Source organism: Perca fluviatilis, chromosome 3 (assembly GCF_010015445.1).
Source record: "Perca fluviatilis chromosome 3, GENO_Pfluv_1.0, whole genome shotgun sequence".
Lineage (NCBI taxonomy): Eukaryota > Metazoa > Chordata > Actinopteri > Perciformes > Percidae > Perca > Perca fluviatilis.
Genome location: NC_053114.1, coordinates 32890613 through 32918524, shown reverse-complemented (window position 1 = coordinate 32918524; position 27912 = coordinate 32890613). Strand labels below are relative to the sequence as shown.

Genomic DNA, 27912 nt, shown 5'->3' with positions numbered 1-27912 from the left:
AACTTGCATATGTTTGGGAACCCTAATAGCTGATGTTAGCAATGAAATGGTACCAAAATAACGTAAAACTATAATTACACTGGAAGGAACACTCACGGACGAAGTCGTACTTCTTGGAATAATATGGCCACCGTAGGAGTTAAAATGCGCTCCGAATGGAGGGGGGCTAGAAAGTAATATTCAGTTGGTTGTCATATACAATTTCACCGCAAGATGGGAGAAATTCTTACACAATGTAGCTTTAAAACAATCTCATGTCTCTTCTCTTCTTGTGAGCCGAGTGTCTCGTCACACCCCTAATTGATTCAATCAATGAATTGTTTCAGCTGGGAGAAATAAAAGGAATATATAAAAATGCATGCGCTTTCAAAATATTAATTTCCCTATATGCCAAACAGCAGGCTTGTTAACACCCACGCACAGTGAAACTAGGTCCTATATGAATGAAGACCTAATGTGACTCACAAGTGAACAAATAGCTAACTACAGTACATTTTCCCTGAGCCTCATCTATACCTCTCTGGGGTTTAGGTTCTCTTTCATGAGTTCTTTTTTCCCCTTTTTTGGGGGGGGGACTTGAGGACATCTGGAGAACAGCTGTCGCTTTGCATCACATGCGAACAGACACACACACACAGTTGTTGCATAGCCTCCCCATCAGAGGTTAAGGGATCAGGATCCCTGTGTCCAGACGCACCATTTATCTGGTCTAGGTAGACAGACAATCTCTGGAAATCACACACACAGAGACAGAGAGACAGAGACAGAGACAGAGACAGAGAGAGAGAGAGAGAGAGAGAAACTCTTGTCTCTCTTCTATACAAGGCAACTATTCGACACTCCCTTGGGAGGGCAAAGATTCGCAATGATTAGTCCTGCTCTTCCAGAGAAGGGGGGCACAGCTACTAATTCAATTACACAGACCCTCGTCCCTCTTCAGGCCGACTCCCAGTTCCATGAATGGAATCAAACCCATCCAGCCAAGTTGGGGGTGGGAGTAGAGAGGCAACAATGTGTTTACATTTGGTTTACACTCAGGTTGTTTAGCTTGTGAGGGGGGCCCTGTGTGAGTGTGCTACTGCCCTGTGGCTAAACACTGTAAACTAATGTGAGAAACAATGAAGGGAGAGAGTTACATAGGCTCTCTGATAAGCATAAAAAAAAGGTACAAAAAACTGTATTTGTCTTCAGTTAATTGCCATTGGAGCAGAAGCGCTGGAATTCATTATGAAATACGTTTTTTTTGTGGACAACTTATTTTTATACCACAAGGTTAAGAAAGGCTGTTGCCTTATATACCACTGACTATTTTGGAACTCAGGGTTTATGCCAGAGAATGGCACTGCAAGACAAAAAATTGGAAATGAGGGGATTATCTGAACTGTTCCTTACAGCCTTAAAACAAATTTCCATACCATTTCAAGTGATAGCTTTCTGAAGCCTATGCTGCATTAATAGTCCAAGGAAATTGCATTTACAAATGTTCCCTCTCCTCTGTAGCACTAAATGAAATGATGGCAAGTCTGCCCCGCCGTACCATCCTCAAAGCAGCCGTCATACAATAACAACCGAGAATGGCAAAAGCATATCCCTAGCAGACAATTACATTGTAACAAAAAGAGGAAATTTAAATTTACTGATTGTAACAAAAATCTATTAACCATTGAAAGAGTTTATAATGTCAGCATGAGCACCTTTTTTTACGATAAATTAGCAAGATTTGGAGGGCGGTTGACAATTCTACTCGCCATTAACGCCAGCATTTCCAACCAAATGTTGTGCATTATCACCCATTTCCTTTAGGTTATTCATTAACCAGCACTCTTCCCCAGGAGAAATGCCACCCTGGAGAATTCCCTTAAAATGTTTGACCCTGAAAGGCAGGTCATGTCAGAGAACTCCTTCCCTCTGCCACCATTTAAAGAGCTGAACAGAGCAGCCTTCACAAGAAAACAGAGAGCTGAGGGACAAGAGGCTAAACTCTAACTGTCATCAAAAGGTGAGGATGCCACTCAGCAGGACTGGCTTTACATGACACTGAACACCACCACATGCTATTGCACACTCAGCAAGTTCAAGCCAATTCCCTCTTTATTAAATCTAAAAATCCATTGAATTGAAACAATAACTTAAATGAACGATCGGAGACCCCCAATGTACTCTAAACAAGGTTTCCAGGGAAGCCTACTGAGGATGGGACCTCGTCCAATGTTTCAGTCAGGCCATGGTGGTCGTGGAAACCACCAGCTGCCAAGCAGTCGCGGCATAGCAGAGCAGCTTGAATCAAATACCACTTTCATGCTCCACCGTTGAGTATGATAGATACCGCTGTGCTCTTGTTAGACTGCCTGGTCACTTTGCATTAACCCCGACCCCACGGACATGGATGTGAAAATAAACTAAGAACTGTAACTAGGAGTTGCATAAGTTACTATCATTAATTGACTTGATTAGACAAAACAACTACATTTTTGGCCACATTTCACAACACAATGGGTTGCATCTTGTGATGGCTGGAACAAATGGGGGGGCTGATGTCCTCTTTAAACCCATCCTAACAAACGAGCCTATAAAAAACACATGCAGCCACAGAGACGAGTACATCCTTTACAAGATACAATAAATCATTAAAGCCCAGTTTAAAAGGCAGAGTCTTCATTCTGGCGGTACTGCAGATTAGGACGGGCCGGCCCTCTCCTACCGACCTAATCTTCTTTAGCATCTCGGCCGCAAAAGATATGGGAGCCCTCTAATCCGCTCATTGGGCGGACAGCTGCGAGCAGACATTTAACTGTCTGCTACTGTAGCTTCAGCCGCTTTGGCCTCCAAAACCCAATTTAGTCAACAGCTATATGGAATGACATACATTTTAATTAGGATAAGCAGTGCTCTGCCATTCCTTATCTTTTCCATTAGCAGTCTTTGCAGTCAGGTTTTTTTTATAATGGATGAGCGCCTTTCTAAGCGTGACACTTCCCTATCCCATCTGAGAAGTTAACAGTTATTCCGGGGCAAGTTGATAACAATTCCAGGCAGGTAGGCCAACCGGCAGGCAGGAGAACCAATTAAAAAGCAGTCTGGTGGCTGGGCAGAGGCTCAGGGGCATTGAAGAAGAAGAAAAACATGACATGGGAGGTAAACTGCCTTGAAGGGCTGCGGTTGCCTATTGTGGGTGAACAATCCAGCGACTCCAAGCCCCAATCTTTTCTTTTTTTTCACGCTGTCTGCAAAGTGAAAGCCTGGCCCCTTGCTTGTCAGTTCTATTGTTAGGAACAGGCAGGAGCCACTCCCCAGTCACCTCATACATTAAATACTCTGCATTGTTTGGAGAGTCAGATGGCAATGGCATGCTCTAGAGAACACACACACACACACACACACACACACACACACACACACACACACACACACACACACACACACACACACACACACACACACACACACACACAGTGAAGGAATTAAAGTGAAAACCCTCTTTACAGTTTATTTTCCTCCTATGGCATTGTAGTAAACCATTTTAACTGCACATAAACATTCTCAGGCCAATTATTTCTCATGATGTGTCCTTGCAGGGAAGTGACAGTGCTACTAAACTCCAGCTAAATGAAGTCAGTTGACCTCTTTCCAGTCATCACAAATCATGCACGAGGAGTCCATTTTTAAGATACCCAGACGGAAGCAATGAAAAAAATTCAAAATGTCAAGCAGGTAGTGTGAATATTCTGTCCATCAATACACCCCCCTTCATCCATTTACCAGATGTGTGTGTGCTGATTTACAGCCCACAGCAAGGCGACCTGTGTCATTTCATCCCTGTGATTGGGTTGCAGCCAAGGTGTTGACATGCTTGCTAGCCGCGGGGTTGAGGAGAGAACTTGCAGGGTGATGAAAGGGAGATTGAGGTGAGAGAAACCAAGAGATGGGTAGATTTAGGTGGCAGAAAAAGAAAAAAATGTGAGTGAGATAAAGAGGGAACACGTGGTGGTGGATTGAGCTGACGTTTGGAGGAGAGGGGAGGGGGATGGGGGGAAGGAAGGATGGGGACGGTTGCTGCCGTTTCCTGCTAGGTCAGCGGACTGGGGCTGATTCCAGGACAGCTTATCTTTCAGCAGGAATACCACAACCGCACCAAAGTCAGGGACAGGAGGGAAGGAGCAGACCAGCAGCACTATGAATTCAATGCATGCTGAATGAGGAATGCTGGGATTACTACAGTGAAGATGACAACCTCAACTCTAAAGAATGATTTCTAAGGCGGGACTTTAACGCCAACAAATCCAAAAATGTTGCCCAAAAAGTGACAATAACAACAACAAGTTTAAGCTTTGTATACACTTCCCACCATGATTTTAAAAAAGAAAAAAAGAAAACCAAAACAATGAGCTGAAAGTCCCTATAACGTTGTGGGGTTCATTACTACGAGCAACCCCTTTCAAATTCCAGTAGTGATGTGATCCATCCTGAATATATATTGATTATAGCCGCTTTAAGGGAGATAGGAGTGTATCATTCTCATCTAATTCTCAGCAGGAAAGCAAATAAACAGATTTTCTAAAAAAAAAAAAGAAAAAAAAAAAAGAAATATTCTGTTAAAATCGGTCTACTTGCCTAATAACACTACAAAGGCAGCATGCCAAGTGCCACCTCTGCATCCACTCACAAAAAAACAACAACAACAACAACAACAACTGAAAAACGAGTGTAAGTCTGCTTCTTGGAAGCGTAGCCTGCTTTGAAACAGCCCTTTGGGTTAAGGAAAGTTGCAGCAAGCATGTCCAAATGCACAGTGAGGCCAGGTTGCTGAGGAGCGTTCACATGCTCCCCCAGCTGCATGAAAGTAAAAGGCTTGGCAGCACAGTTAACAGAACTCCAATCAGGGAACAAGCTGCACTTGACATCAGGGAAAACCGATCAAAAACTAAAATCCCATTTCCCATCTGCCACTTGTAAATGTCGTTTGAATCCACCATCCTACTAACACATGTTGCCAATTCAAAACCAGCACTGAGTCTCTGCGTGATCATTCCCTCCAGAGAGTGGCCAGCAATACATTTGCCACCTGGTATTTTTCTATACCAGCCTTACAATCACAGATAATCTTGTAGCAAATTGAGAGGATGCCTGACTTTAACAGTATAAGCAACAAACAGGGAACTCTGTCCTAAAAAGGAGATATATCATTTAATTGTGTTGTCGTTGAAGGAGGTGAAGGGTGGGTGGGGATGCCCCTCCAAGTAATTTCCATGAGGGTGTGCACTGCACCGAGAGATAAGTAACCCAACTGAGGACAAGGCTGGCATTCTACCCTGAGTCCAAAAGACAAAAACGCCTGAGTCCTTCTAAAGAGAGGAATCTGACAATGCAGCATTTGTCTCATTGCCAGTTGGAGAACAAGCTCCCCATAGACACGTCGATATGAAACACTGTGCACACCAACTTTAAGCTCAGAAGATTACTATAAATCTTATTTTAAATTGGCAGAGCAGAAAAGACCGATACTGGATTATCTCAATTAAATTCAAACTGGGACAGAAGTGATTATGCAACTATTTGCAGACAGCAGTCTTGGAAAATAAGCATATATAGTACTTACAAGGCATCAAATCCCCTGCTTTTTATTAATCCAACACAAATAAAAAACACCAGCAAGTTGAAGGTAAGTCCTTGTTCAACAGCATGCAGTTTGTGTAGAGTGCATTTAATGAACAATTTAATTCATTAGCACACTGTGCAGCCATGCTGATTAAATACAAAGTTGCTAACTGAATCGGAGCATTGCAACTTATGACTTTGCACCACCTCCACTACTGGTATCCACCACCCAAACGGCAACTGTACACCCAATAAACCTATAAGCCTTGGTAATGAGTTTACATTATGTGTTTTCCATAAACAGATGGTCTCATTTAAAGGGGTGGTTGAGAATTTTGGACATAGGACCTCATTTCCAAGTTAGCCAGTGTGTTATTTATCACTGGAGACTGTTTTCAACACTTTTCATCCACTCCTTGTAGTTGCAGAGTTCGCTGGTGCTAGGCTAGCACAAGTCAACAATAACTGCTAGCCTGCCATTAAAAACAGTCTTACCCACTCCACAGTACACCCGAGGCAAATAAATTATAACGCCAGAGTATCGATGTAAATGTCTGTTGATAGAACGTTAGAAATAAAACTACCCTTGCATCTCAATGATCGCATTACATTTTGAGGGACAAGTTTCTCAGCAGCGGCGGAATTTTACTTTGCTCAGGTTAGTAGTACTGCGCCGAAAAGTAAACAGAGAAGCTCACTCCAGTCGGGACACCTAGTAGTACATTGGTATTGAAGCATTGGATTAGAAACTAAGGACTAGGCAACATGGTGTGTCAGTGTGGATTTAGAAATTGTAAAAATAAACCAAACAGATGGGCACCACAAAGTTTCCACAAATTTCCATTGGGAGATCCAGAAAGGAACCAACTGTGGCTTCTTGCTGCTGGCTTGGACATCAAGACACCGATGGGGACTCTACTCAAGTGGCAAATGTGTAGTGATCATTTCAGACCAGACGACTTTGATAAACCCCGCAATCTAAAAAGGACCACAAGTCACTGACAACGAATGCGGTTCCTCAGCTACTGATGAACAGGTAATAACTTTTGGTAGGCTACTCTAGCTAATAAAGCTAGCCCCTTTCATAACGTTAGCCTAGCTGCTACTGATAGATTGAGAGTGACAACGTTAGTGGAGATAACGTTACAGTTCAATGCATTGTGGAGAGTAACAACGTTAGCTAATGGCATAGCTACACTCTTGGTAGATACCTGGCTGGGCTAACCGCTAACCTAGGTTACCAGCTACAGGGAACAAAGTATAACTATTGCATTGTGATGTAAGGCTAGTTTTATTTCTAACATTATTCAATCAACAGACATTTACATTTATAGTCTGGCGTTATAATTTATTTGCCTCGGGTGTACTGTGGAGTGGGTAAGACTGTTTTTAATGGCAGGCTAGCAGTTACTGTTGACTTGCGCTAGCCTAGCACCAGCGAACTCTGCAACTGGAAGGACTTGATGAAAAGTGTTGAAAACGGTCTCCACTGATAAATAACACACTGGCTAACTTGGAAATGTGGTCCCATGTCCAAAATTCTGAACCACCCCTTTAAGGTTTTAAAAATGGAGACCTCAGACAGATTTAGCCCCATGGGAAAATAAGCTAATTACCTATTCACCACATCAAATCCATTGAAGGCATGTAGAGACACAGGAGCACTTAATACTGTTTACAAATGCAGGTTATAAAAATTCATCACACACACACACACACACACACACACACACACACACACACACACACACCCACACACACACACGACAGCTGGCACCTGCAAGCACCAACCTGCAACGGTACACTCCAGCAACCATCTTAGCACAATGTCCTATTAGCTCACTTTCATATCCATGTGAAGTAGCAAGAAACCTAAGAAAAATATTGAATTCAAATTGTGAAATGTTTTGTTAGCAGGCTTTGTTTGTAGGTTTCCTTACCTCAAATGCACTAAAGCTACAACCAAGACACCCCTACTACCAAACCACAATTATTGCTTCACTACATGTCAAGCTAGCAGCAGGTGGATGGCCTCTCTCCAACTATGTCCACTGCAGATAATTCTACTGACAACGTCCACCAGACAAATTCCCTGGGAGGCAGCTAATGTAACCACTGTATTTTATTTATATTGTGGCATTATCACATTATCACACAATGCCTATAGCACGGCGCACAGAAAAAGGCTATTTCCAGCCACTTGATTAAAAGGTGCAGTAGGTAAGACTTCTAAAACTAATATTTGCTGAAACTGACCCTATGTTCGAGTAGAACTACATGAAGCAGGTAATTAAAAAAAAATCCAGCTCCTCTGGCACTACCTACAGCCAGTGGTGCGATTCGCAAATATCCACCGCTCCCTGTTCAGATGCACCAATCATGGCTAGGGCCTTAAAAAGCCTTAAAAAGAAAAAAGTAGCAAATGTTTACAGCTCTACATAGCAGAGTACACCATGTCTGAGTGGTCTTTCATCTTCTTCTTTCTGTCCCCATTTTCTACTCTGAGAGGCCTGGCAGCACTCCCGTGTACTCTCCCTTAACTAATAAACAAAGAATGGTTTCCCTTATATAGCTCTGTCTATTCAAACTCTACAACCTCCACAGGCAACCTCAGCGGCTTGCAGGGAGCTGGGGAGTGCAAGAAAGTCTGTTCCAGACAAAGACATTTCGGCCAAGGGATGGAGCGCCGTCGGTATGATTGGAACGGTCATACATTAAGTGCCACTTTAAGTGCTATTTCGGGTGCCATCCAGGTTGGATATTTCAGAGAGGGCTGCAAAGTGAGACACATCTAACACAAAACTATTTGGAAAAAAAAGTGGCAAAAAAAGGAAACTGACAACACATTTTCTTAGTGGGTCAAAAAAGAAAACCATTAGGTTCATGGACTATGATAATTTCCAAATAATATCACAGGAGAGATGATAGATGAGGCTCATCCTGCCAGTTCAAAGTATGTGTTAAAACCTTTTCACCGGCTTGTGGTCAAGTGTCACTATGTGTGATGGTGCCATATTTGTCAACATGCACTTTGCACCATGATACATTGTATGACAAAGGAGACAACTCAATACTAATCACTGTGAACAGGAAAAGCACAAAGCATTTAAAAAAAAAAAAAATAATAGAAAATAGAGAAGCAGCAAGAATCTGTCAGATCTGTCATGTCAGATCTTTATGGGCTTTAAGCAAACACTGACATCCAGCTGAACTGTCTTGTCAGAGAACAACTTACTTTGTATTTTTCAGCCAATCATTTTCAATTATCAGGCAAAATAATGACCTAACAAACAAATTCAGTTACAGGGAATCACAAAATCTTTATCAAAAGTCTTGCAATTGCAGGTAATGCCTGACTGACTTGCCTGAATAACTTAATTGGCTTAAGCACGGTGGCATAATAATTAAAAAAATGTTGTATGTGAAGATCAGTCAGGGAGTACTAAACAGCCTGGGAAAAAAGTTGTGTAACAGTGTCTTCCGTGACTCTGGACATAGCTTTTCACAGTCACAAAATAACCGAAGTGATATCATCAGGGTCATTTATAAAATGATGGCTTTGAGTATGAAAGACAAGGGTAACTGTTTACCCTTACCATAAACTGTTTACTAAAGCAGCAGTCACACCACAAAGACAGCTGGAGTTGGAAGCTTTGTGACATAGTGACAATTCGCAGGGCTAGTTGGTGAACTGCCAAAACTGGTGATGCTAACCGTTCTAGCGGGCCCAGCTGAGCTAGTGCTAGGCAGTCACAATATCTCTCAGAGCGTGTCTCTATTTTCTCTCTACTGTTCTGTTTACGTCCACTGGTATTTTGTTCATTCTACACACCATTTTGTTCAATAAGAGTTTATTGAAGGGGAAACATAAAGCTCTCTCGTTAGCTTAGCTGGGTCGCAAACACAGTAAGTTCACACAGTTTTTTCAAAAGACATATTTGTACAGACTCATATTTCATAACTAAGTGATACAAGACTAAATGAAGTGCTACCCTGGATTACAACAATCTGTTCATCACGATTGCATATCCAGGATATTTTGTCCTTTCTATTTTGCAACACTGTGACCATTTCAGCCTCTCTGCCAGCAGGTTGGCCATATATACAGCGAGGTTACTACCCATGCAAGTTAGCTACCAAACATTTGTGGCAAGAATTTATCCTTATGAGAAAACCAAGAATAGATGCCCCAGGCTGCAGGAGGGCTGAGGAGGAGCAAACGGGTGGGATCCATTTCCAGCACTCCCAGAATGTTCACTCACCCCTGCTCAACAAAGCTCCGAGCTGCTCGGCAGTCACTTCCCGGGGAATTCCAACACAGGATAATTTTTCACAAACCACAGCGTCACAGAGACAAAAATAATTTGACGAGTGATACGAATGTTGAAATTTGTCAACAAAAAACAAACCTGTTGACTAATGACAACACCATTTGTTCACGACTTTGGGAATAGATACAGTTACAGCCAAGTGCTGAGGGATCTACAGAGCAGCAGAGGAAAACTTAGATGCAGCCATGCTTGCTCTCATCTTTAAAATGTAAGGATGGGGCTAAAGCTTTCATTGGCAGAACCATCAAAGCAAGCTGTATGCGCCCATCTCCTTTTAATTTTGGTTGCAGATCCAGTTGATATCCTGTCTCGTTCAAATGCCAAGCCTCATTTTTCTCCTCTCACGATATGTGGGTTTAGACTAGGGTTGGGTACCGAAACGCACTGCCAATAGGGCACCGGTTCAGACGTAAACGGTAGTAACGAGACCGAATAAGAACGAAAATTCCGGTACCTGACATTATTTCTTTTTCCCAGAAGCATCGCTGCACGGGACACTACGTTACCGTTAGCTAGTAGCTGGATTAAACAAATGGTTAAAATGCTGACAGCTTAAGTTAAGCGGTGTAAAGTGTGACTGTATTTCACTGTAGAGGATTCCAACACTGGGATGTAAGTGACTGCAGCTGCCGTTGTCGGAAAAACAACACTTGACTTGAAACTCGCCAGTCTTGTGGTGCATTCAAAGTTATTGTAAAATACCCTTTTCCCATTTGGTGCTTGTTTTTGTCGTTTACCAGCAATTTGCTGGTGAAATAAGTCATTGTAAGTTATTGTTATTGCATTATTAAATCATTTAATTTTGACCATATGGCCTTAGCAATAAACAAGCCGTTCTTTCAATGTCGCCAACTGTCGTTTTGTGCTCCTTTTTTATATTTTATACATTATATACCTATTATAAAACCCAAACAGTACCCAACCCTAGTTTAGACTGAACACTTTTTTTAAAGTCAACTTGCACTGGTGTTTACCTCCACACATTTTTGTTTTCAGGTTCAATCTGCAGTACTTGGAGCGACACATGCAAGCACACTTGGATAGGATACCAAAAATAACCACAAGTAGCATTTGGCATCAAGTAGTCCACTTAGTGAATCTAAAGTAAAGCACTTTGCTCGGAAGCACTTGTTGTGGTGGAGAGCGTGTTCCTGTACATGGTTCTGGGGAAGCAACCTCTATGGGGATGCTTCTGAAATCTTTTAGGTGACTACTGCATTTCCTGGTTACTTTCACAAGCTCAAATAGACCCCCAAGCAAAAGAAAAATGAATTTTACTGCCCAAGCAATATAAGTATTGATAAGGAATCCAAGTGAAATTGAAATGTACAGAGTGTCATATAATGGTGCTTGGCCACACGTGGTTTCGTGCAAAACAGCCAATGTACACTCTGTTCACAGCGCAGTGTGCTTATGTACTGGGAGCAGCAGACACCTGATTAGGTTACATTTCTGCCCTGGTGACTAAGAAGCATGAGCCTTGAGGTGGCAACCATGGCAGCAGGGATTTTTTTTGCCAGAGATGCACTCCAGTAATAGCTGAAGAGCTCAGCTGCAACCTGAAACACATTTCAGAGCAGATCCACTTTCAGCCAGGAGTCGAGGTGACTGTTGGCTTTGGCCAAAACTCAAGATCATTTTGAAATTATCTGGATTTGGCCCAACGATTAGTTGATGTTTGTGTAACTTCATGTCCTGGATGATTTCCTCAATTTATATAACCAAAGCTACATGTTACAGTGGTCCCACAGGAAAAAGACACAACAAACATCATTTACGAATCTAACATGTATCAAAAAGGTAGAAACAAACTCCACCAAAAAGAGTATTTTAGCGTACTAGTGCAATATTAGCATAATTGTAAGGAAAGGGAAATGGCTAAGTCAACACAGATCCAGCTGTAACAGATCCCATGACGAGCAGTTCTGGGAAGCTTGTAAAAAACACTTAAATTCAGTAATAGCTGGTATTCATTTCAAAGTTCCAAACTTAACCTGGAGGTCTTCACCTTATTTCCCCACAGGGAAGTTTCAAGTTTCGTATCATATTTAACCTGATTTTATCTTCTGGAGATTGGCAATCTGATGGATACATAACATGGTACAGACACAACTCTTAAGCCTTCTTGAAACATATAAAGTATGTGCGTATCTACCTAAAGAACATAATGTTTAGAGGTGTTGTGCGGGGGCATTTTAGCACAGACAGACAATCGCTGAATTGAAAATGGAAGCTCTGATCATTCGGGTGTGGAGCACTCAACAAATCAGTGTGGCGAAATGGTGAATTCTCAGCTCAAGTCACCAAACTAAAATTTTCATAGCCCATACAAGCTACATAATACTATGAAACCATATGCAAAATTGTCCACCAATCGCAATCCATTACAATACGTAAACATAATGTGGTCATGAAATTGTCATGCTCTCCTACTGAGGTAAATTAACAAATCCATTCAATATGCCTACTAAGTAGTAGGCAGCATGAGTTTTCATCCCCCATCACTATGACAACCACACTGGTTCCTGCTGCGCCAGGCTGCTCAGCATGACCAAAATGTTGTATTTTTAAACCAGATTGGGGGTCCACTGGCTTACATCACAGCACACACAGACCCACATGTGCAGACTGCTGCAGGGCACTGGCTGCTCCGACAGACTGCTCCTCTCGAAACACACTCCACGTTTAATTATAGGCCGAAAAAAACAACACAGCCAACATTTCCTATCCTTGAGTCATACGGAGTATTTAAAACCAATCAATTAGCAAAGCCACTTGTGCAGAAATAGTTTTTCATGTTACACTGTACTGGGTTATATTTGTGATGCAATGCACATTGGACGGTGGACTGAGTGGGAGGCAGGCATACCAGAGCTTAGTGGGAGGTGGAAAGTAGATGGGATGTGCCAAAAAGAGAGCCTCTGCCGCATCCATCCAACAATGACCAGCATTCAGGACTTCTACTGTACATGACGTTACCACGAAAAGAAAGACAAAATTTCATCATAAATGGCTAACAATCTTTACAAACCTGTGCATCAATCTCTTCACTGACAGTCATTTAATTATTGATATTACAGCTGCATTTTGTTGTACATTATTTCTTATTCATTTGATCTTTACATAAATAAAGCTTGGCTCAAAACTGTGACTCTTGAAAGTTTTGTCAACCAGCCGCCTGTTGTTAATTATAACCCTTCCCTTCTAATAGAAGTTTGGGGCTAGGACAAAGGAGCATGGAAAGTGATTCAACATGTTTTCTGGCTGAATCTGAGTATGGTAAATACGTAAGTAACTATTAACTTATTTAACTAGTAAATAAGTACTGTACATCTGGAATGGGCAGGCACAGGGGCCCTCTTTCTAACAGGAAGCCCTGCATGGAATCTTGTGATTTGACTCTTATGTTTAAGGTTACGCATGCCTTGGCTTGGTCACAACGAAGTGTGAAATTCTGTGATATTAACTTGAACTAGGCCAGACATTCCTCCGCCTCCATTCAGACCTTTCTCCCCAACCCCCCCACCCCACACTGCAGAACTCCATGTATTAAGAATATAGCATTCCTAAAATGTGTTAGCTAATATATGTAAGGCATTAAACTATGAAAACTGCAGTTAGTAAAAAATACTGCCACTCAACTGTAGTATGAAAGTTGATGAGCAGCTAATTTGTGACGAAAACAAATGGTTTATCACTTTACAGTACAATCAAACAAACATTGTAGGTATGTGCAGGTAGGCAAATTGAATCAGGGCAGGAACAGCGGACTCTGCCACCAACAATAAAAACGAATGTATAGAAAGGTATTTACAGAATATGCATCAAGGAATGGACTGCAATGGTTTCCTAAATCCACAATACTCGTAATCATATTTTCCACTCCATCACCAAGGGTGAGGGGAAGTAAGTAAGGGAAAAGGCAAATGACAACACTTCAATATCACTGAAGAACCCATCCCACATACTGGGAATAAAATTCGGACACACAGGAGCATTTTATTAAAATAATGCTAATTTATACCATGAACCCTGCATGGCTAACATATACTTCATCATGGAGAGGGCAAGTTTGCTCATTCAAGAGGGCACATCATGATGCCCAAGCATGGACTCTTAAAAGAAGAGGTTAGCTGAGGAGAAAGGAGGTAGAGAGGCTCATCAGGTGCCACAAATCCAAAGCCAGTATGCATCATGCTTCTAAATATGAATGCTGCATACCAGGCTATCCTGGCTGAAAATATTCACTACATTTCTCCCGATTAAAAACTTTGAATTCTTATCTTCCACTCCAGGTCAAGACCAATCAGACATACAATAGATGTGATCACGCTTGCATGAGGTCATCCTTCAGCTTTTAAAAACGTCCCCTGTTAATTAATGTACAATACCGCAAACATGCAGGCAAAATGTTCTAATGATTGTCTTTAATTGTTTACAGTTTTTTCTTGATTGCTTTGACCTCAGTTTTCATCATCACTGTCTCAGCATAGCAGAAGCCACCTCTTGCAAATGTGTTAACCCTTTCTCATTGGATTGACACATTTTCCCCACCCTTTTGCAGAACCGTTAACACGGAGGTCATTCAGCAGTCCAAACTCTGTTGTTTTAGCTATGGTAACCAAACAGAAACCATCTGTTCCTAACCATTAGAAACTACCTACATCAGTATGAAATCACTGAAACGCATGTTTGACACTCCTTCACACAAATCTTCAATTAGCAATCAGTCTGCAGGGTTAGGCCATGTGGCCCCATAGATCAGTGTACAGGGTTAGTCCATGTGGCCCCATCGTCAAGACAGAAGAGACTGAATATCAATAGTGGCTATTTCTTATGCTCTACAGTAATAGATGTTTACTCTTTACTGTAATAGATTTTATTTTGGATTACATGCATTTTGTGTAATATTTACAGTATTTCAGTTTTCAGCCACAGTTTGAAAATAAGAATCAATGGAATCAATAAAATTTGCATTTCCAATTTCTGATTCTGGATCCAATTCTTTGCAAGAAGGCAAATTTGACAACAAATGGCACTGGCATGTGTTGGGGACCAAGAAGCTGGTTAAACAGTGATTTGGCTCAGATTGAGCTGAAGGCAAGACAAAGGATCTTGGCCTACATGTGAATCCCAAAGCCAGTTTCACCAAACTCCTACAAGCCGCCACTTCGCAAAATGGAGACTGTGCATTCAACACGAGGACGGCAAGGCAGACTGGTGGTGAGACAAAGAACTGCTTCACACCTGTGATAAGGTTGCACTTTCCCCATTGGCTGTCGGGTCTTTGAATGCACCACCCCGCCACTAGGAGGCGGAAGAAGGATAAAAGCTGTCGGTGTGCGTGTTTCTTGGCTTTTCCACGGTGACCCAGGTTACTACAGGAAGCACTCTAGTCCGGGCTAGCTAGCCAGCATCACCTCGCTGGTCGAGTTGGAGCTGGGACAATTTTATATCTGTCTGATATACCAAGGGGATCCGAGGAAATACTGGCCGAGTATTCCCTCATCTGCAGCGGGTTTAATCAGCCTGGATTCAAGAAAAGGACTACGTTCCGTTTCTTGCTTGTCGACCTGGATCACGTATCGTCCCCTGCTCTGGACGAAACGGATCATTAAACTCTGGCGAGAGATTTAACTGACAAACAACGCACACCGTAAGGCTTTACACAGTTCTGGGCAGACGTTAGAACTAGTGCAGTTGTTTTGTTTATTAATGAGCAAAGGGTTCGCTACCGCTTGTGCCATTAAGGTGATCTGTGATTGTATTCATGTATTGGCCATATCTGGTTATTAATCTGTTTCTGTGAATGTATAAATTGATCACTATACGGTTTGATTTTGTTGTGTTAAGTAGCTGGGTTAAAACCGTAAGCGCTACCTGCTAAACCACTCCTTTGACGGAGTTTAGTTACTGTCTGCGAGACAATCGCGGAAATCAGCTGTAAGCCACTGAGCTGGCCGTTATCGATAACTAAGATCAGAGTGTTTCTTTTCTTTTCCTCCTTTATTCTGTTCCTTTTACTAACCCACACACGGACATATAAGCTAGCCATGTAGCTCCCGAGCTAGCGCTGCTAACTTAACCACGTGGGGTTTGTATAGAGCTAATAGGTGATTTAGCATATGGTATAACCGTGCGCATTGCCTAGCAACCCCCACCTCGGCTTCTTCAGCCCCTCTCCGTGCACCCAGCACCACTACCGCCCTCTTGAGGCTAAATGGTTTTGTGCAGCTCACAGGAGTAGCCATTTTTGGAGCGGTTTTTGTATTAGAACTACATTTCGACACTGCCCCTCCGCTTTCTCTCACACACACAGACACACACACACACACACACAGACACACACACACCTTTTGTTTTTGCTTTGTTTGGTTGTGATATTGTAAAATGTATATATGTTTTATTATTGAAGGATTATTGATTGGCTACTGATAATTGTGACGTTAATAAATTCGATTATACTTAATTAGCAGTTGATGGTGATTATTTGTGTATTTGTTGTGATAATTGCTGGTCGAACGGGTCGCGCTTGAAATCACCCCTTCCTTTAATTCCTTTTAAAGGATTTTTACAGAAATGAGACTGTCCCACAGTTTGATTATTGGTCCCTGACAAGCAGGGTGGTGCCCTGTTTTGATTGTTTGTCGATTTGATAAAGTTATTAATAACCATATTCATAACTTTAACATTGATAAAACATATTTGATAATTTGCCAATGATCAAATCTGTACCCTACGTGAATCCTACACATGAAAGCTACGTACAGTAATAGGCTACAATGACAAGCAGTGGTGCACTGATTCGCACTGAGTGCTGTATTTTGTATTTTGCTGTCCACTGTGTAATGGTTGATTGGAAGAGCTCATACACTTTGTTGTGTTTGAAGGCAAAATTTGCTTTTGTTGCATATTTTAAATGTTTTGGCACGGTTAGAGCCTTTTGCAAACAAAATGTGTAATGTTGACCATGAGTGCCACTGTTTCGGCCTGTGTGTTAACCGTTTTGAAAATGTGGAGTTTGAGCTGACTGCTGCATCAAAGCAATCAAGAAAAACTGTAATCACATATAACCATTATTAGTCAAATAAACTAATCTATGGCAATTTATATTTGCCCTCAGCTTTTGGTTGCCAATTTGGCAGCTGATGTCTAGTTACCAACCTGGCAACCACGTCCAAACATTTGTTTCAGGCTCTGAGATCCATACAAAACAAACAAGGAATGAGTTCCCAACTGGGAGCTGCACTGGGAAACAAGCAGAGCAGACACTAATTCTTCACAAAAGGTACTGCTGCATTAACAGCACATCAGGTTTATTTCAGAACAACTGTGGAACAAGTAGGAATGGATGCTGATAGTCAGAGATTTTGCTGTCAAAGTCATTAGCAAATGTAATTTAAGCAGCTCTGTACAGCTCAAATTCTGTCCCCTACACTCCCGCTTTCTTCCACCTGCTTGAAAAAAGCCTACTGTAAATGCAGCTTTTGCATAAAAAGGCATTCAGATCACAAGCTTATAGTATTTCCTTTCTCTTGCACCAGCACTTACAGTTCTTGCAAAAAATGTTATTAAAATTAACTGCATTTGCTGACTATATCCCGCAACTCTGAATGACACTTCCTGTACGCATAGGAGAGCTACCTGAGCATAAGCAGCAAACTGTCGGCTCCCTTCCCACGGCCCAGTGCATTAACATTTGTGCCTCTTGAGATTAAAGTGTCATTACGGGTTGCTTATTACTTCCTCTCTACGGCAGACTGATCTTATGAAGTGGCGTATGTATGACACGCCAATTCGTATCCCATTATTGGCGCGTTATCAAGACGCATACTCGTTTTTTAGCATGTTTACGAACACCGTTTGGCCTCCATTGACTTACATTACCTTGCGATTACGTAGTGAGTAGTGTGAGAGGGCGGAAATCCACATAGGGAGATTGGTTGGGGTGGAGGATGGGTAAAACACAGGACTTTCACCCAGGAGAGCGGGGATCACGTCCCATGTTTGGCGTTTCCTTTCCACGTTTTTGGTTTTCCTAAACCCAACCCCGTTCTTCTTTTCCTAATCCCAACAGTTTCTTCTTTTCCTAAACCGTAGCCTCGTGATAACACGCCACGTGGCGTGTATGTTTACGCTGTGAGAGAATGCGGTCCCCTGTAGAGAGCGTAGACATACACGCGGATAGCTCAAAATGCGTACAGACAACACAGAAAGTGGCGTGTACGTTTACGCAAAGTCATGATGGCATGTTGCCTATGGTTACTGGTGACTGACCGCAACGGTCTGTTTTCATGCAGAACAAAGGGACAGATCAATAAATTGGCTATGTGCTGCTGATGAGTGATGAGATTGGCCTTGAAGGTCTTCACAAGCTAGAAGGACATTGCCATCAAAAGTTAGTCCCCAAAAGGTTGTAAAACGAGCTACAGGACTTTGGAAATCAGTAAATTGTTTGCTTTGGTATCTTTATGTTAGAGGTTTCAATTGCAACAGGGCTAAGGGCTGTAGGTTAGGCTGGAATAGTCATCACAGATCGATTCTGCAAAGTTCTTCCATTAATTTAAAGCATAGTTGCTTTCAGCTTTCATTATATGTGCTGACTCAAGACATCATTTCCTGAAGATTCACACTGCTTCTCATTTCCTGCCACTGATTTCAGCACTAAATAACTGCACAGCTACACCGTAAAGAGTGTAATAGTTGATCACTCTGCTTTGAAAAGATTGGTTTCAAACTACCATTAGCATAATGAACGCATAAACACATTCTCCAAAAGGTCAGTGCAGTTGCTAATATAATGAAAAAGCTTTTGATTGCTGCTTTTATGTTAGGAAAGCCAGATAGAGTTTGGTCAGTTTGATAAATGGTCGGTGCCGTCGCTGGTGGCAGAGCCGCATACTAAGCAGTAGCAGCAGCAGCAGATAGTAACAGTTAACTATGAGGCTTGCGAAATTGACATTTTCACAGAGATGAAACAGAAGCATAACTGATCAGTGGCTGGTGGCCCTGGCTCATTAGACGAGAGCTGCCATTTTGAAAGGACAGATTTTAACATAGGGCAACTTGAGGGGATGGGATGACATTTTCGTGCTTCTGCAATTTTCCTCACACCTTTAGTCATCATAGATTTTTGGAGAAAATCCATTTAATAACTGCACAACCATTCCCATGAGTAATGCTGTCCTAACACCCAAATGGATCTTAACACAGACTGGTGTTAGACATACCCATCAACCCAGTGAGAGAAGATCACTCGTTCCTGAGGCCACACACACACACACACACACACACACACACACACACACACACACACACACACACACACACACACACACACACACCTCTATGCAGCCAGAGGGGGTGGGTGGGGTGGTGTGTGTGTGAGTGAGAGAGGAGACTTTAGGGGGCAATTTGCCCATTAAACTGCAACAGAAACTCACTTGCACATTAAAATCGCAGGCATCTCTTGCTCCACCGGTGGCCCATCTCATATTACCTGTCATGTCTCCCTACTAACCAGCTCACAGTTCCACACAGGGCACTGCCTGCTGCTCATTGATCCACTCATTGCAATACTAGTATGGAGCGTGTTGATCCATGAGCACAAACTTGCCACATAAACAAGTATTCATTCAACTCAATTCCTTAACAAATATAAGAAGAGAAGGAAGACACAAATGCAAATAGTACACATTGGAAAACATGAGATCCCCTGCAAAAAAAATAATAGATATAGCATTTGATTGGTATTAGGCTACTTGTGTGAATGGCAGACCATCAGAGCCTTGTCTTTCTATGAAGGGGTGTGGCAGCTAAGCAGACACTGGCAGCCATCCCCACAATGCATATATGCAATATAACCTGGAAGGATAGCTGCTGCTGCAGAGAAGTCATATATTCTACATGTCCGTTTTACATGTATTCCCCCCCTTCTAATGCTGCTCTCATTGTCACCTTGACCGTAGCAACCACATGCACCTAGCGGTGAAAAAAAAAAACATGCTGGAAAAAACGCCCACGGCTGATAACATGGGTTCCCCTGCAAGCTGCTGTGGTGAAGCTAAAATGTGTGGGTTCTCCTCTCACGAGCTGCTTCTTTAATAACACGCAGGACAGCAGCAGCCACGCGCTGTAGCCTACACAGGTGGCTGCCGCTGCCCTTCAATGTGCGCGCGTCAGATATGGCATTATTGACGACGTGTATTATTAAAAACAAAAAAAAGTTACAAACTGTGGCGTTAGTGGCGGCTTGGATGTGATAGTAACTTAACATGGCGGAGGCTGGTTTCCCCTGGTCAGTGCAATGTTACCAGCCCCCTGTGTGAACTCTCGGTGCCTCTTTGACTCGGCGCACACGCGCGCACAGACGCGCGCGCACACACACACACACACACACACACACACACACACACACACACACACACACACACACACACACACACACACACACACACCTCCGTTGTCCACACTCTGAATCCTACGGCTTCAAAAATAACAAAAATAACCAGCTTTGCCAAAAGAAATCCTCACCGGGTGACCTCCCCATGCAGCAGCCCAGCTTTCTGTGAAGTCGCCCAAACCAAACCGATGCCACTGCACAAGTCGGCAATTTTAAGGCTCCACAAGTTTCGTTGATTTAAATGAGCGTCGCAGCCTCTGAAACACAACTTAGGCTATAGCACCGATCCATTCAAAACGCCGGAGAAAGCGACATGTAACGCAGTCACACAGAGAGGATCCCTTCCAGCCGGCTGGGACTCAACGCCGGGCTCGCACACAGCGTGCGGGTTTTATTCTAAAGCTTTGGTCGGAGAGAAGAGAAGGTCAGACGGATCTCTAGGTCTGCTGCGGGGGGAGATGGCCAGCACAATAAGCCGATTACAGCGTTGTGTACCTACCTTCAGATCCTCTACTGGGGCATTTCGAGCAAGTCAGCCCTGAGAAGATGCACATTAGCCGACAGCCCCGCTGCTCAGCAGTACAATATCCTCCGCGTTGAGGGAATTTTCCAAGTGGCTGGACAGTGTATCAGCAGCGGCACTGTGTCTGTGTGCGTGCGTGTGTGTGTGAGTGAGTGTGTGTAAATGGGGAGGAGGAGGGGGGGATCCTACGGTGGGGCAAAGAGGAAATGCGTCATTATTAATGGCCCAAACACTTTGTAGTCCACCTATACACCCCAGTTGCCCACGGAGACTACAAATGGGGCTAAATTAAGTGATATTTATAAAGAGATTTATAACTGAAAAATAGCCTATTTAGGGTAGCCTATTGTGTGATGTTGAGGATACCTTTAAGAGCAATTACCTCACTTGTAGGCCTATATGTTTTTCATTAGTAATGATTCAATGAGACATTTTTATTAGGCTATTATTATTGGTTGGCACCAGACTATCATGTTATAGGTAATAAATAAATGAGTATTGGTTTAAAGCCAAAAAAGAAAGAAAGAAGAACTCCCTTTGAACGGCATGCAAACATCACCACCTGCTCAGATATAGGCTACTCGTGTTTGTTTTACTGTAGGCTGGGTGGTGAGATAACCTGTGACCTCAAACCAGCCAACTTTATCCTTTTCCCTGGCTTTGTCCAACAAATCAGGATCCCATTTTCCAAGAGCATCTTAAGTGGTACTCCAGCAATTTAGTAGACTACTTACTGAACTTCCAGAATGGTGGGGGACTTGTGAGAGACAGATTAAAGATCCCCTCCTGAGATTTTTTAGCTCATATAAAAATACTATATAGTGCCTGATATGTTTTTTCCACAGAAAAGTTAAATTAACTAGTTCAAAATGACTAAAATCTTAGGACCACGAGTGGCTGCTAAACTATTTGTAATGTTACAAAATCATTTTTGTACTTACACTTTAACCTGAGATACAAAGCCTTTGAGCGTCAAACTCTACACATACATCAATATACACAGTAAAGGTCAAACATCCAAGTCAAGGAACACATTTGCGAGTGGTGGCGGGGGCAAAAAGAGCAAACCAAGAGGCTAAGACGTCCTGATTTTTATCCCTGGGTCAAGCTCCAAAAACTCAGGACCCTACATTTCCCATGATTCAGTTCTCTAGCATCTTGGATCTGTGTTCCTGGAAAATGCCCACATCTTTCAAACTCCACGCCCCCTGTTTGTAACACAGTCTTCCCGTTATGAATTTGTCATCTCAAAACTCAAGCTGAGATAACCCTGATGACATCACTATGACCTCATCAGGTAATTTTTCCAAACTTGATAAACCACCCACAGAGCCACAAAAGACATTAAACAACTGTTTTCCCATGCAGGCTGCAAAAGTATTCCATGTATGTAAACGGATCATGTGTGAAATCTGTGGAGTGGCCCTTTAAGGCTAAGAGCTATGATCTAAAATTATTTTAGCCATGAAATACTTAATGCGGGGCCCAGCAACTACCTGGAAGTGGGACATTTGATAGTTTATTATTTTTGTGGGGGTCCGTTGAGGTGAGGCAGGACAAAAATATAAAGTGAGGGATTGGAGGCATTTGCTCCACATGCTATAAGTGGACACGGGGTCCTTGTTGTCAGGGTACAGTTGGGTGAAATGTGAACCTAAGGGGGGGGGGTGTTGACCTGAGCTGGAGCAGGACAATCTCAGCTAGATTCCAGACATTCTGATGGAAGCCCCTTGTTACGGTCAGAGCCATTAACACGTCTGTCCGTCTGCCTGCTTCTATAATCTCTATACTTCAACAAACACTTAATAATCAATCATCAGGTATGTCATCTGTCCATAATTCATGTAAAAACTAAAAAAAAAAGTTGTTTAAAACAACACCTATTGAACCAAAAAAAAAAGAAAATCAGGGTTACAGGAAAAGTTGTTACCTTTGAAATAAGATCCCAAAGACTTTCTTTACTCTGGCATTTTTTTGTGTTGACTTTTGCGGTTTCCTTTCAACAGGCACCCACAGGCGTGGAAGGGGGGGGAGATCCTTTCAAGTACAGTGGACCTACCACATCAACAGTAGAGATGTCAGTCTTTGGCCTCTGTTCAACTTGCCTGGAGATTAATGATTACTGCTGTAGCTTGATCAAGTGTTTCTGTACTGTATAAATGAAAAAGTTACTGGAATCCACAAAACCTTTCAGAAACTAGTGATGGGCTAGTGGCTGTTTCCAATAAGTTAGTGAGCATGTGCCAAGTTCATTGTATCGAGCACCAAAATCTGCATGCATGTTTTGGGTTTTGACCCACCACCTGTGCAGCTAATGTACATAAGATGAAATCAGACAAATGCCACCACCTGATGGCTAAACACATGCAGTACATATTACAGAAGAAATACATACAACTTCTTGAAATTGTGTTAAAGTGCTCATATTATGTTCATTTTCAGGTTCATAATTGTATTTAGAGGTTTACATAGTTTAATTTTCAAAAAAACACCATATTTCTTGTTGTACTGCACATTGCTACAGCTCCTCTTTTCACCCTGTGTGTTGAGCTCTCTGTTTTAGCTACAGAGTGAGGTATCTCACTTCTGTTCAATCTTTGTTGGGAGGCGCACATGCGCAGTACCTAGGTCAGCACTGCTAGCCAGTCAGAAGCAGAGTATTTGGGTGTGCCACGCTAGCAGCTAGGCGAGCATTATAACGTGCGTTACAAAGTGACGAACGTTCGTCGCGGAAGTAAAGGCTGGACTACAATAGAGCTGTTTGGAGCAGTTTGTGAAGAGGGTTTTCTGTTGGAGATGGTAAGTCCCTTTGGGGTGGACTTTGGGCTTTTTCACTTTGTAAACCTATTACATGCACAACAAAAAGATATATAACAATAAAAGGAAAGGGAAAAAGCCAAAAAGCATAATATGAACACTTTAAGAACGGATCTCCAGAGAATTTAGGATTTGTCCACATGACAATATCAATCAATGTAAGACTTATCTTAAAAACTCTTCAAAAGGTTGTAAGAAACAGATAAAAGTAAATGTATTTTTCTTGTTATTCAGAGTGCTTTGTTGCAATGGTCTGTACTGTAGCTTATGTTAATACCATACCCTGGATGGTATTTGGTTAGGTGTGGTGAAAAAGCCAACAGGTTGGATTTGACATCTACAGCAATGTCTTCTTCAATGACGAGTTACCCACATCACATTATTATGTTGCAGTTTCACTGAAAATTACTCTACACTCACAAACCAGGTCAATTTATTTTTCCCTATTTAAGAGGAGAAGATGTCATTTTTGCACGTAAAGATTTTTGCATCCAACAGATGCCACAACATGGCCATGACACCTTTTGACAAGAGTTAGGCTGAAGAAAATCCTGTTTTTGCTAGAAAAATAAATTAAAAAGCGAGAAGAATATGCAATACATTTTTACTTTAAAGTTCAAGCATTTTTTTACAAAAATACAGCATCAGTTGATTGAAATATTGTAATATGTATATTAAGTCTAAATAAGCAACTGCTGAGCAGATTAATCTGCACATTTACATCAGGAAATATAGGCCTTAACGAAAAAATGTTGACACTATGGAAACATTAAAATTTAGACAGAGCACACTTCCATATTCCCATTAACATCATGCTTTATGTTAGTGCTTTTAAATATCAGAAGTAAGAACTTACACCAGAACTAAGCTATTTCAGGTTGTAGCTCGGCAAAACAATGATTTTGTCACTTTCATTAATCTCCCTTTCACTTTATCCCAGTTAGGAATGTTTGAATGAAACGAAAATTACCAGTTAACTTAATTTAAATTTGCAAGACCAGGCTTAAATGAACTGACAACATAAGTTATTATACGACTTACAGTTCTCAAGGACGTACACACACGATCTCAACTGGCTAGTTATCCTTGTGTGTCCGCGCTATTCTCCGACTTGCACTCTAACAATGCAGCCCTATTTCTGGTACCGTGGGGGGCAGAAATGTTGCCGTGGGGGGCCACTACAGTCAAATCACCATAGAGGAAACACTGAAAGTAGGGTAAAACAAAATTCACACATTTTAGTAGAATTTCCATCCTCTGTACGATCAACCATAAAGTTGGCAATTTAATTAATTCTTACTTCTTTAGTCATACTGGCCAAAGAAAAACAGCCTACTTTAATTCTGTTTCGAACAAATCTGGCTTACCATTTCTGCTGACAATGTTTTGTACATTTAGAGTTTGTCATCCCAACACAACACGTACGTAGTAACATGTCCCACCAGAAGCTTTTAAAAAAAAAACAACACTTCTACTCCTCTGCCTCTACTACTTTGGGTTTTGGCTCACGTATATCAGATTCCATCCCTGGCAAACTACTTCTCCTACGTGCAGCTGTCTCAATATTTTGCACCAGCTCCACATCCCATGGATGAGTGACAAAGCTGAGCACCTCCCCATCCTCCACCCCTCCTGCCCTCCCCACTCTCCCTGCCCTGTGGATGTAGTCTGTGTGGGATTCCGGGCAGTCATAGTTGACAACCAAGCGCACCCGGGATGTGTCCAGGCCACGTGAAGCAACGTCTGTGCATATCAGCACATCGACCAGGCCCTTCTGGAAGGAGTGGAAGATTCCCGAACGCACAGCAGCAGGCATCTCCCCTTGCAGCCGTGCGTGCCGCACCCCCATCTCGTCCAGCGAGTACCCCATCCAGTTGACGGTGGGGGACTTGTTGCAGAACACCAGAGCCGCACCCCCTCCTTTTTCCTGTTGGAGAAGCTTCAGGGCTTGGTGGAGCTCCAGGATCTTGTCAGCGCCCTTCACCTTCAGAAACGTCTGCTTGACGTGTGGCATGAGGAAGTGCAGCATCTTGCTCTTGATCACCACCATGCTGCCAAGGTCTGTCACCTGGCTGAGCACTTCCCCGACACCCCCAGGGAAGGTGGCCCCCACCACCAGCAGCTGGGCTTTACGGCCTGGGCCTTGGGTTTCCTTGGGATCGCTAGCAATGTTGGCGTGGAGCAGGATGTTCTCCAGCATGTCAGAGAAGCTGGGGTCGAACATGGTGTCAGCCTCGTCCACCACAAAGAAGCTCAGCTCACTCAAGTCCACGAAGCGTCTCCGCAGGGCCTTGACCAGAGCGCCCGGTGTGGCCACTAAAATATCCGGATGATCCTTCTTGACGACCGCCTTGATGTGTCCTACACCCCGCCCGCCACCCACAGTCCTGGCCAGTAGGCCAAATGGAGCACACAGAGTCCTGGACACGGCCGCCACTTGCTCAGCTAGCTCTCTGGAAGGCACAAGAACCACAGCGCAGATCTTGCGTGCGCTCCCAGCGTACATCTCCGACTTCTTCTCCGCTTGCAGCCTGTGAACAATAGGCAGGAGGTAAGTCAGCGTTTTGCCACTGCCCGTCTCCGCAGCACAGAGAACGTTGTGACCTTTCAGGGCCTTTGGGATGGTCTGCAGCTGCACAGTGGTGGGATGGGTAATGTGGATCTTGTCCAAAGCTTCCACCAGCTCCTTGCAGATATGGAGGTTACTAAACGTCGGCGATGCTTTCTGTTCAGCATCCTCGTTCTGGTTATCAACAACGAAAGGTGCAACGGTCTGGGTGTTGTTGATGGTGAAATAGTCACCAAATGACTTGTTATGTTTCCACCCTTTGGAGCAGAGATTGGGCTGCTCGAACTTCCCAAGAGTATATCCCGCCGACTGGTTCAGATCAGGATCCTTGCTCTGAATCAGGAGCTTGCCGGCTTTGATGGTGTTGATCTTGTTTTTGCCTCGAGTCTGTTTTGCACTTTCAATGTGCTTCTGCATGTAGCGAGGAATGCGGATGACTGTCTCTTCTGGCGTGGCTGCTGTTCGGCAAAAGCGAGTCTGACTGACAGCACAATGAACACGACAGCAGGCGGACACTTTAATAAAGTCACCACAGTAAAGTCCACTCGAGCAGAGAGCTCGCCACGCAGCCGAAGCTAAATAGCCGACCTTCACAGAGTGCATTTTGGTGTTGAGCTGGCTCGCTATACCTGCTAAGATCAGCCGACAAGGATTAAATCGCAAACAAAGGACTGGACCAAGAAGGCGAGGCCAGTTTTGTGCACCGGAAAGCTTTAAAAGTCACGCTGAATGTTCAAAAACACAGTCAATCTGTTATCGTCCTGCTTCATTTGACAGCGGTAGCGCCATGCTTTATTGGCGAGTGTTGATGATGTCAAGAGGATGTGGATTGATGACGTATTTGAGAAACGCAACGTCAGTGAATCTTGTTTTCGCAATTTATTCAAAATCGGCAACAAAAACAAATATAAAACTATAAACATCAATGGAAAAAAAAATTTAAAATCCAAGAATCCACGACAATTATATAAACAATAATTGTGAATAAATTAATTAAACAAATTAAATAAACATAGGCCTATCATAAATGCTGCAAACATAAAGTTGTGAGAGCCTTTTTGTTAACAAAATATGCCTAATAATCACACAATTACACAATAATGGGATTACACAGACGAAATCCGATCACATAGATCACATATATATGTATATAATATTTGGTTAATAATATTGTTAAGTTCACAATGTAGGCTATAATTATTTCTATATAAATATACGGCATTAAAGAAATGTAGTAAAAATATGTAGTTTTGAACAGAAAACCAATCGACCATCCCCGGACAAGTGTTCTTTTCCAGCCTGATCACTGTGTTCATTCTGTTGCATGCCTGTTCTAATGATAACTCCATCGGCTGATCACTGATAGTGAATTAGCACTGCCTGCAGTATTAATGCCGGAGATTGTGATAGATTATAGAATGGTGAGAAAGAGCACTGTCATTGACACAACAGTGACTGTCGATAGCTGTCCACATGACTCTGAGCTCTGGTCAATCCTCTTCAGAAAAGACCAAGCCTAGGTACTGTAACACATCTATATTCATCTGGGATATTGCCAAAGAAAGCAGATCCACATTGTATCTAATTATTGGTAAACGACTTATTCATCTTTTCAAGTGTATCAACATAGTAATGTCTACACTTATACTTAAAGGCATAATTCATGTGCCCGTAA

The 27912-nt window shown here is 42.6% G+C and overlaps 2 protein-coding genes across 2 annotated transcripts in view; both read right to left on the bottom strand.

Annotated features, from left to right (window-relative positions):
* Window positions 1-20998, bottom strand: part of LOC120555771 (talin-2) — a 97713-nt gene extending 76715 nt beyond the window's left edge. Inside the window, exon 1 of the mRNA XM_039794822.1 lies at window positions 20828-20998. The gene's annotated coding sequence lies outside the window, so the exon portion shown is untranslated. The remainder of the gene's footprint in view (window positions 1-20827) is intronic.
* Window positions 20999-24253: 3255 nt separating this feature from the next.
* ddx28 (DEAD (Asp-Glu-Ala-Asp) box polypeptide 28) lies at window positions 24254-27062 on the bottom strand. The gene has a single exon (XM_039796001.1). The coding sequence runs from the start codon at window positions 26838-26840 to the stop codon at window positions 25140-25142; it is 1701 nt and encodes a 566-aa protein (XP_039651935.1). The 5' UTR covers window positions 26841-27062; the 3' UTR covers window positions 24254-25139.
* Window positions 27063-27912: the final 850 nt, after the last annotated feature.